This window comes from Martes martes (assembly GCF_963455335.1).
Source record: "Martes martes genome assembly, chromosome: 4".
In the NCBI taxonomy this organism is placed as follows: Eukaryota; Metazoa; Chordata; class Mammalia; order Carnivora; family Mustelidae; genus Martes; species Martes martes.
In genome coordinates, this window is record NC_137891.1 from 168130672 (window position 1) to 168140624 (window position 9953).

The 9953-nt window shown below is 54.9% G+C and overlaps 1 protein-coding gene across 1 annotated transcript; it reads right to left on the reverse strand.

Annotated features, from left to right (window-relative positions):
• Nucleotides 1-655: 655 nt before the first annotated feature.
• On the reverse strand, nucleotides 656-8539 carry LOC308341730 (ornithine decarboxylase-like; the record flags this gene model as incomplete). The annotated part of the gene is made up of 8 exons (XM_080801721.1): nucleotides 656-724; nucleotides 1382-1445; nucleotides 2299-2516; nucleotides 3366-3466; nucleotides 5476-5623; nucleotides 7923-7982; nucleotides 8083-8241; nucleotides 8531-8539. 8 exons carry the CDS (start codon nucleotides 8537-8539, stop codon nucleotides 656-658), a joined length of 828 nt encoding a protein of 275 aa, XP_080657847.1.
• Between the last annotated feature and the right edge of the window lie 1414 nt (nucleotides 8540-9953).

Here is a 9953-nt window from a genome sequence, read left to right on the forward strand (position 1 = left end):
CTCAGTCTCTGCCTTCAGGTCTCGGCTCCCCTGCTCCCCTGCTCCCCTGCATACTGGCCGCAGCTGGTCCTTCCGCCTAAAATTGCCTTTCTTTCTTTATCCACTACCCTCTGGCTCTGCTCTATCTTTCCTCACAGAACGTACTTTGTTACATATGCATGTGCTTGTTTATGCTGCCTCTTATCCCCACTGGAAGGTAAGCTCCATGAGCCTGGGTTTCTAGCATGTGTTACCTGTGTCTAGAACAGTGCCGGGCACATACTAGGCCCTCAGATTTCTGCTGAGTGAATGGGTAGATGGGTGGATGGATGCGGGGATGGAGGGATGGAGGGAGGGATGGCGGGAGGGATGGCGGGAGGGACGGGTCAGCGGGTAGGGAGAGACAAATGGATGGGAAACCACACTTACAGCATCAGAGGGCAAAACACAAAACACAAGACACAAGACATAACCACATCTCTTGCATCTGAATACAACTTTTCGTTTTCCCAAAAGCCCACTTAAGTTTGTGCTTCCAGATGCTTTGGGGGATGGGGTGGTTGGGGTGGATGTTTCTACCCCCCGTTTTCAGGCACTGGGAGGAGATGAGTTGGGAACAGGCCGAAGGCTGTCTGAGCCCCTGGCTTCCTGCGGTGGTCCCAGAGCCCATGGCTTCTCACATATATCTGGGGGACAATTCTCCGGAGTCCAGGGGTGCTGCGAGATTCATCAGGTACTGGCCCAGCTGAGGAAGCAGCGGCAAGAGGGGTGGGGCTGACTCTGGCGGACGGGGAGGACCCTCGCAGAGGCCGGGGACCAGGGAACGTCTCCTTGGGAGAAGCTTAACAAGGACACAGGAGGCGGGGGGCTTTGGTCTCTGGGCCCTCACTTGCCAGAGGAATGTGGGTAGTTACCCCCACATGTCCCCACCCTCGCCTCTGCCAACCTCCTTCCCTGCAGGACTCCTTTTCCTTTTGAGCTCAGAACTCCCCAAATACTGTTTTTAAAGCTCGAGCATGCCTAGAGGACACGCAGTGCCATCCGCCCTGCCTTGGAGCTGGTTGTTTTCACACTTCGTCCTTCCATCCTCCCAGCCTGGGGGCTTCTAGCCTCGGCCAGGTCTGCGCCCCACAGTGCTGGCCCATTAGCTGTGTGGCCAGGGGCTATGCCTGCTTCCTAAGGACCCCCAGACTCTGGGGCGGTGGGGGGGGCCGGGTTCCGAGTGGGCCAGCCTGGGACCAGCGGCAGCCAGAGGCAGGGCCCCGGACACGAACTGACCTTGCGTGAGGGTTTGCATTGTTGGACTTACTCCTCTCAACAACCCTGTGAGGGGGATACTACGATCCGAGGGGAAACTGAGGCACTGACACCCCTGCGGGAATGTGCTGGAGCCTCGACTCACTCCAGGCCTGTCTGACCCAGTGCTCTCACCACGAGCGTGGGTGCCGTAGCTCACGCAGACCTTCCTGCAGCGGCACAGAGGTCACTAACTGAACGAAAAGAAGGTCCTGGTCGGCGCAGGTCGCCTCACGTCCAGGACATGGCCTTTGGAGTGGGGGTACTTGCTGTCAGGGCACAAGGTTGTCAGCCCTCCCCGACCAGGGCCTGGGGGGTAAGGAGCAGGGAGCATGGGGGCGGCTGCCTGAGGAGGTAACCTTGACTTTAATCGGCTCGTTTGGGGAGAAAACTGGTTCTGAACCTTGAAAGTTGCCTCATCACACTCAGAAGCACCCAAACCCTTGTGTCCCCCACCCTCCACCCCTAGTTTCCCCACGTGGCTTACCAAGGCGTCTGGAGCACTTCTGCGTCCACCTGCCAACCTAAGGTGCTGTCCCCAGCAGGCTCCTGTGGAAGGGATGTGCTAGTAAAGGAAGGTTCTAGAGCTCCCCACCCCCTCCCCACCTCGGAGGCTGAGCCCTAGCTTGGACAGAGAGGCAACCCTGGGGCCGAGCCTTTAGGAACGCTGAAACTGGTAGGGAAGGGGATGGACATCTGAGAAGGAAACTGGGCAGCAGTCACGGACAGAGCCGAGTAGGGGCCTGGCCAAGAGACCGAGGGTCAGCTGGGGCCAAGGGGCAGCCTGATTCTGCCCCCAAGGGCGTGCACATCTCAGAGCTGCAGAGCCACCCAGGGGGGCTACCTTGGGCTAACCCCGGGGGAGCAGCTACAGTGGGCACTTTGGGCTTTGCTGGGGCCCGTTGGGGGAGGAGGGTATTTCTTGGGTCTGGGACCACAGAGCTTAGCCATATTCTCCTTGCCAAATGCAGATCCTGATGTGATCCCCACAGTGCCCTGCCCCTGCTCTCCCCATCCGGACACCTGAGCTCAGGTTCCAGGGCACAGCAGACAGCGGCGGGCAGGAGGCCGTTGAAGGTGGAGCTCATGGTGGAGGCGTAAGCGCCCGTGCAGGGGAAGACGAGTCTGTCACCCAAATCCAGCTCGGGCATCCACGGCTCCCCTGGGAAGAGCTCATCAAAGGCATCACACGTGGGCCCGTAGAGGGTACAGGGGAAGAAGGGCGGCTCTGAGCAGAACTCCTGCAGGAGCAAAGAGCAGGGATTCAGAGAAGGGAGAGCCCCAGGGGGTCACCCCAGCCCACTTCTGGGCTGGCAGGGCGTGCCTGCAAGACCTCAGTGGGGGCCCTCCTGCAGGGACACTTATCAGCCACCCCACCGTGACCAATGAGGGAGGGGTCCCTGTGTGCCAGGCACCATTCTCAACCCTGCCCTCATGGGGTTAATAGTCTAGTGACACAGCCCCGCCCTGTCCATTCACAGGAGCAGGCACAGATGGGATCTCAGCTTTCCCCTACACAACAGGAAGATTTTATTCAACCATAACTCAACATACTGGCCTCACACTAGGTGGCCCATTGGAATCACCTGGGCAGTTTCCACAAAGGACAGATGCCAGGCTTTCAACTCCCCGTGGGATTCTGATTTCAGCTGTCTGGGGGACTGCCTGGGCATTAGTGTCTCTTAAAGCTCCCCGGGTGATCTAATGTGCAGCCAAGTTTGAGAATCTCTCCTCCCTAAGACTCCTGCACCGCCAGCAGTCAAGGATTCTGGAAACACAATGCATGCATGCAGAGATGCACATGGAAACACACACAGAGCCAAACAGATGCACACGCGCACCTGCAAACCCACGAGTCTGCACACACACCCCACCCACACCGGTGTACATCGGCAGCCCCCCACCGACGTGCAGGAGCAGGTGCACACAGACACCTGTGTGAGTGTCCCTGGACACGCACGTGGGATGGCACCCTTCTGAGCTCCTTCCCCTCCCCACCTGGCCATGGCGACCCCTGCCTCTCAGGACTGGGGGCTGCACACAGTGGCCTCAGAGACCAGGAGTACCTGAGCCACACGGGGCCCCCTTACCTTCACCACAATGGGCATCCTGGGGACAGACTCCCTGAGGAAGATGCGGAAGATGCCATAGTGACCATCATTGAGGTAGTACACCAGCTTCTGGTGGCCTCCTGGGAGTGGAGAGCCCTGAGGGGCGCGTGGCCAGTGTCAGCACTGATGATCCACACCCCAGGGCAGAACCCTTGGGAGCGGCTCCGATCCACGGCCCGGTGCAGGAGAACTCCTGCTCTCTGCTCCAGGAATCTTCCTGACCCCATGCCAGGTTGGGGTCTGTCCTCTGGGTTCCCGCTCTCCCCTCTGCCCAGCTGGCTTACCTGCCTCGCCCCCTCCTGCCCTTGAAAACCACACTGGAGCATCCCACTCTGGCTTTTTGCTCCCTCCTTTCTTCTGCCCCTGCCTTCCCCCGACCAGTGCTTCCCCCACAATCCCTGCATGGCACCCCAGGTCCCCTGTTTCTAGGGAACTGTAAGTAAAAACTTCTCCCTTCAGGATGGTGCCCATGTCCTACAACCAGGCCAGTTTCTTCACAGTCACTTAGTCCACAGAATATTGCTTTCTTCTTCTTCTTCTTCTTCTTCTTCTTCTTCTTCTTCTTCTTTTTTAAGATTTTATTTATTTATTTAACACAGAGAGAGAACAAGTAAGCAGAGCGGCAGACAGAGGGAGAGGGAGAAGCAGGCTCTTTGCTGAGTAGGGATGACCAATGTGGGTCTCGATCCCAGAACCCTGGGATCATGACCCTGGGATCATGACCTTAGCCAAAGGCAGCTGCTTAGCCAACTGAGCCACCCAGGCGCCCCCAGAATATTGCTTTCTTGAATCTAAACTCAGGATTACACACAGGCATCCCAGGTACCAGTTAGATGCTTACATCTTTCTGAATATTGTTTTTTTCCTCCTCTGGGTCTTCTCCCCACCATCTTTTCCCTGGTGTCAGTCACCGCATCTCCTCCCCTCTCTCCCAGCTGCCATTACTGATCCTGACTCCCGCAACCCCAGACCCAGGTGTCCTAAGCCACTTCGCCACGACATCCTGGAGGCTGAGAGCTCAGCGAGGGCACCAACGTTTCAGCCACGCAGATGGGGGGGCCCCGCTGCACCCCAACTAGCCGTGCCATGTGGACAAATCCCTTCCTCTCCCTGAGCCTCAGTATTTCCACCTGTAACATGGGAATGACTCAAAACTATCCCCCAGGATTGTCAAGCAGAAATGAGACAAGATAGGTATTTCACACAGAATAGATAATTATTATCAGCTCTTATTATTGTGGAAATAAAAATAATAAGCCCCAAATACTTATAACTTGGACTTCTGTTAACCGATGGCTAAAATCCCGTGCCGCGTGTCACAATGTTCTTTAACTACACACTTTGTGGGGAAATGAAACCAGTCGACACAAGCACCCTTGGGATTAAAAGCTGTGGGCCAGCGCCTGTCACAAGGATAAGGGAGGAGATTAACGGGATTTATAAATATTTATGTGTCAGTTATCTCGAAGCCACAGAATAGAGTGGGGAGATCTATCCGCATTCTCCATTTCATCATGAAATTGAGTTTCTGCGTAGTTCACGTGAGAACAGCCACCCCACCCCACTCCTGCTGCAAAATAACAATTAATTAACTCTCCCATCATGGGGAAACTCAATTGTCAAAAAGTTTCCTATTACCCTCTAGATGTCACCCTTAACCTTCAGGCCACAACAACAATATTGCCTTCCTATATTTGTTGTAAGAATTTGCATGGACTCAGTGAATTTTTCGTTTTAAGAATCTGCACCTGTCAGAAAGCACTTGCTGGAAGAATTTCAGATGCTTGTTGGCAGCACAGTAGTGTCTGTGGCCTCACGAGCTATATTCTGTGACTTTTCCTCCACAAATGCGATTTAAATACATGGGCTGCTCAGGAATGGTGAAGACTTTGTCCTGGTTCTCTCCCTCCCAGTCTACTTGAGAATGACACAACAGTGATGCTAACAGGTTCATTCTTATACCCGAATCACAGTTTGTCTCTCGCTAATTGCTAATTAGGTACCGGGGGTGGAGCCCAGACTCTCTGTCCATCCTCTTCCCCCAGATGTCTGCACAGTGCGCTCCCCACCCCAGGGCTGGCCCACCCACCAGACTCCAGCACAGCCTTCTTGGCAATGATATTCACAGCAGCCATGCAGACAGACTCCGCATAGAAGTGTCCCAGCTCTGCAGTGATCTCGACGCTGCTCCCCACGGGGAAGTCCTGGGCCATGACAGCACTGATCACACTTACCATCTGCAGGGACAGACCCAGACCCTGATATGACCAGCCCCTATGAGGGGGCTTTACCTGCACCATCGCCCTTCCTTCTCATGATAGCACTGTGGGGAGGTATTATCATCCCCATTCTACTAGGGAGGAAACAGAAATTGTGGCCCAGAGAGGGGCAGTCACTTGCCCAAGGACACACAGCAAGTGCACAGGTTGTGACACTCTGAGGTGTCTGAATTTGGAATCACTGAAATCAACACATGGTCAGCAAAGATGGGATGTTCCCTGGATTCGGGGCATAGCGAACTTCTACCTGACTGGAGCTTAACCAAGGACAGCAAGTAACATGTCTAAAGACAGGGGGCCAGAGGCTCACAGTGCTCACATGTGCATGGGGGCCATGTGCATAGAGTCAGACAAAGACCTCTCAACAAAGACAAATCCCAGCTACAAGGATGCATGTGATTCATGCACGTTACAACAGCTCCCCCTACCTGCAAGCAAAGGCGCACACTCCCCCGACCCCAGCCCAGGCTCCCTCTCCTCCTCCACTCTGACCTCCTCAAATTTAGGCTTGCAGCCCTCCTCTCGGGGAAGCCCCTCTGACGTCCAGGAGGCTCATATCGTGCCTGAAGGCCCCTGCCATCTCGAATCGGCGCCGGCAGTGAGCCAGGGCCTGGGTGAAGGTACCCGCCATCTGGCCCTTCTAGCCCACGTTGGGGGGGGGGGTGGGGGTGCTGGACGCAGGTCACGTGACCTGTGGAGAAACACACACGGGTACATAAGGGTCAGTAAGAAGGGGGGCATTATAAAACGCCAGCATGGGTAAAATGTGGAAACCAGCATAGATACACACAGAGGGACACGTGACTGCAGCGCCCACACAGAGACACACCCCTGGACATACGCGTGGGTGTCCCCGGAGATGCATACATCGCCTGTGTGGCTTCCAGTTGGGGGGCTCATGGTCTTGCGGCAGTCACTTCTCTCTGCTGCTGCCTCCCAGTCCCCCACCCCCCTTGCAGGCTTCCCCTTTCCCTCCTTAGAGGGCTCTTGTGATCAGAACCCCAAATCCCAGGCCCCCCCCCACCCCACTCCCGCAGATAGGAGGGCTGAGGAACTAATCCGGACCAGGTAACTCAAGGCAGGGGAGGCCCTCAGCTCAGGTGCAGAATTTAAGGGGGTGCCAAAATACTGAGCGATCAAGATAAATAGCATTTAATACGATATTTTTAAGAAGGAAAATTGATGCAAAAACATCCCCAACGAGTAAAATTTTGAATTTTAAATAAAGGCAAAATTGGTAACAGTGAGTACACCCCAAGGCAAAAGGAAAAGTCAGGAATTCCAATCCTGTCTTTATTTAAAATTTTGATATTTTCCTCGTCGTGGATTTTTTGCACTAATTTTGATTTTTAAAATCAAAATCACGATGTTATCTATCTAGAGTCCTAAGTTTTTTTTGCATCCCCTTACATTTTTCACCCAAGGCGGGTGCCTTGCTCGCCCTGCCCTAGTCCCCGATAACACCCAGCTTCTTTGCCGGGGACAAATGAAGCATCTTGAGTCCCAGAGGGGCCACGGCTGACCAGAGGGCAAAGACTAGAGATTGGCCGTGAACCCCAGGACCCTTGCTTCCCACGCAAGGAAAACCAGCCCTCTCACCTGGCTCCAACCACAGCCAACCCTAGGGCCCTGGCTGACTTGAGCAGATGTTCCCATACCTCCAGGGTGTCCCCGAACTAGGCGCTCAGGGGGAACATGCTCTCACTGTCCTGGGTCCACAGCTGGAGGACCAGCCTGGGAGAGGGTGGGAAAGATGCCAGGGGTTCTTAGACACATGAGCCCCGAGGTCTGGAGGCTTCACCTGCCTCCCCACCCCCAATCTCTCTCCACCTCCCCACTGGCCCCTGCTTAGTTCTTCGGAACTGAGTCCCAAGGAACGAAAACACTCACCCCTTAGAGACTTCTGCCCAGGCAACAAAAAGCAGAAAGTGATGCATTTATAAATATAACGATCATTATATAATTATATATATAATATATATAATTATCATTGTAAAATTGTAAAAACTCCTGTAGGGCGCCATGCTATAGGATCAGAGATGTTAAACAACTTTCCCAAGAGCACACAGCATGTGCCCAGGAATCTGAAACACAAGCACTGGTCGTGCTGGTCTCTCAGACTCCAGTGCGAGTGCTTTTTCCGTGAGGTCGCCTGACCCTAGACCTCCTAATGCCAGGTTCTGCCCAGTGCCTATGCAGATACAAGCAATGTTTCTTCGGCACACAGGTGCATCAGGGAGGCAGTGGGCCGACTCACCCAAATGGTTATATTTTGCTGCTTGAGCCTCTCCTGGGTCACCCATAGGATCGCCTTCTTCTGGTTGCAGGGGCCCAGCTCCACAGGCCAGGGCCCTAGGCTTGCTGTCCTTTGCGCCCCCCCCCCACCTGCCTGCACTGCCCTGCTGGTCTCCCCTGGCCTTGGGGTGGTGCCGGGCCACCTTGATCAGCTCCTTCTCACTGTTGAAGGTCAGGAGCTGCACCCTGTGGCGGGCAGCGTACGGGTTGTGGGAGACAGGGTTGGTGTAGATGAACTGGGAGGGGGCCATGCCCAGGCCCAGCTCCTGCTCCAACTCGACCTGGCATGGGGGACGGTGTCAGGGGCTACCTTGCTGTCCACCCCTGCCCTCTGCGGTCAGAAAGCTGGGGCATGAGCCCAAGGGGCTGCCCTTGACTGACTCCCTCCCCTGCACCTAGCACTGCACTGGGTACATCTGTGCCACTTAGGCTTGTAGACGGCTCTCAGGAAAGCAGAGTTGGCCCCGTTTTAAAGAAGAAGAGCGTGCAGTGTGCGTGAAATGTCTGGACAGGAACGGGGCCTGTGGCTCAAAGCCTGTGCCCCATCACTCACTGGCTCCCGCTGCCCACCCCATACATGCGGCCCAGCGGCAGGTCAACCCCCCCACCCCCACCCCAGATCATTCATTTCTTCCTTTAAAATCAAGTGAGCATTTCCTGTGTCGGCCACTGTCCTAGCTGCTGCAGGCCCACCCTGAGATCCCCGGCAGCTCAAAGAGAAAATCTCTGTGTCCTTTGAATTCAGCAAGAATTTGGGGGTACGGTTAGCTTGGGAGGGATATCGATTAGGGTCTCACCAGGGGAAAAAAAACAACAGGGGAGAGTGATGCAAGCAGATCCTAGCAGGAAGTTGTCTCCAAAGGAAGAAGGGTGTTCCCCCAAACCAGGGTCTCTGTGTGGAAGTTGGAAGCCCAGACACAGAGCCCCTACCTAGGAAGATTCCTGGGACAGAGGGGAGAGGGAAACATACCCTGACTCCTTCAGGGCCTCCCAGTCTCCTGCCAGGCCCCCCAGTGGCTGGTCTCTGCTGGAAGCCAGCCCCCTGGGGACAAAACAGAGACAGGGAGGGACAGAGAAGGAATCTGGAGGCCAGGAGGCCTAGGATGAGCACAGGGGGTCAGAGTCCTTTTAGAAGTAAAGACTTTTAACTGGACCCTTGAGGAGCCAACCAGGCCAAGCACCAGGGAAGAACATTCCAGATGCAGGTGGCAGCTGGGGCAAAGACTTAGAGGTGGGGAAGGAGCCTGGCTCCTGGAGGGATAGAAAGGAATGTCACTGACCAATGATGGGAGACAGGAATTTCCCAGCCTTCTCAAAGCTGATCCATGTCGAGTATTAGCCTAGTATTACAGGCATGAAGAGAGAGGGGCAGAGTGTGGCGTCCAGAGCCCAAAGAGCCCCTCTAATAAGACGATCACCTGATCTAGACCTGATCTAGACCCAACTAGACACTTGAAGAGGGAAAGACGTTCCATTCCATTCCTTTGCCAGCCTCCCTTTTCCTACCACGTACACAGCCCTGAGGCTCCTTGTCCTTCTCCTCATCTCTCCAGCTGCAGACACCACCCAGGTTATCCCTGACCCTCTCTCCTAAGCCACAGCGACTTGTTCTCCCAGGCACGGTTGCTCCCTTTGCCAGAAACGCCCTTCTGCCACCCTGGAGGATGCTGAAATCATGATTCCTGTTTCTTCCAGGAATCATTTGGTTAGGACCAACCAGGTCAGCTGCTGAGGCTCCACAACACCAGAAAATGAGAGGAGAGAAAGAAAGCCGGAGAAGAAAACGAAGTCTTACCAAACTTCAGTAGGAGACTGGAAATCACCCTTTGGTAGATCGTTTGGAGTGAGGCTACAACCACGCAATCACTTCTTGGGATCAACCTGGTTTCAGAAGAGCCTGGGTCTGCTGAAGTGTGCGCTTTTGCTTTACTGAAGAAAGGCAGCAAGTCTGGGCAGAGCTGAACTGCTTAGACAAGAGAAGTCCCACAGAAAC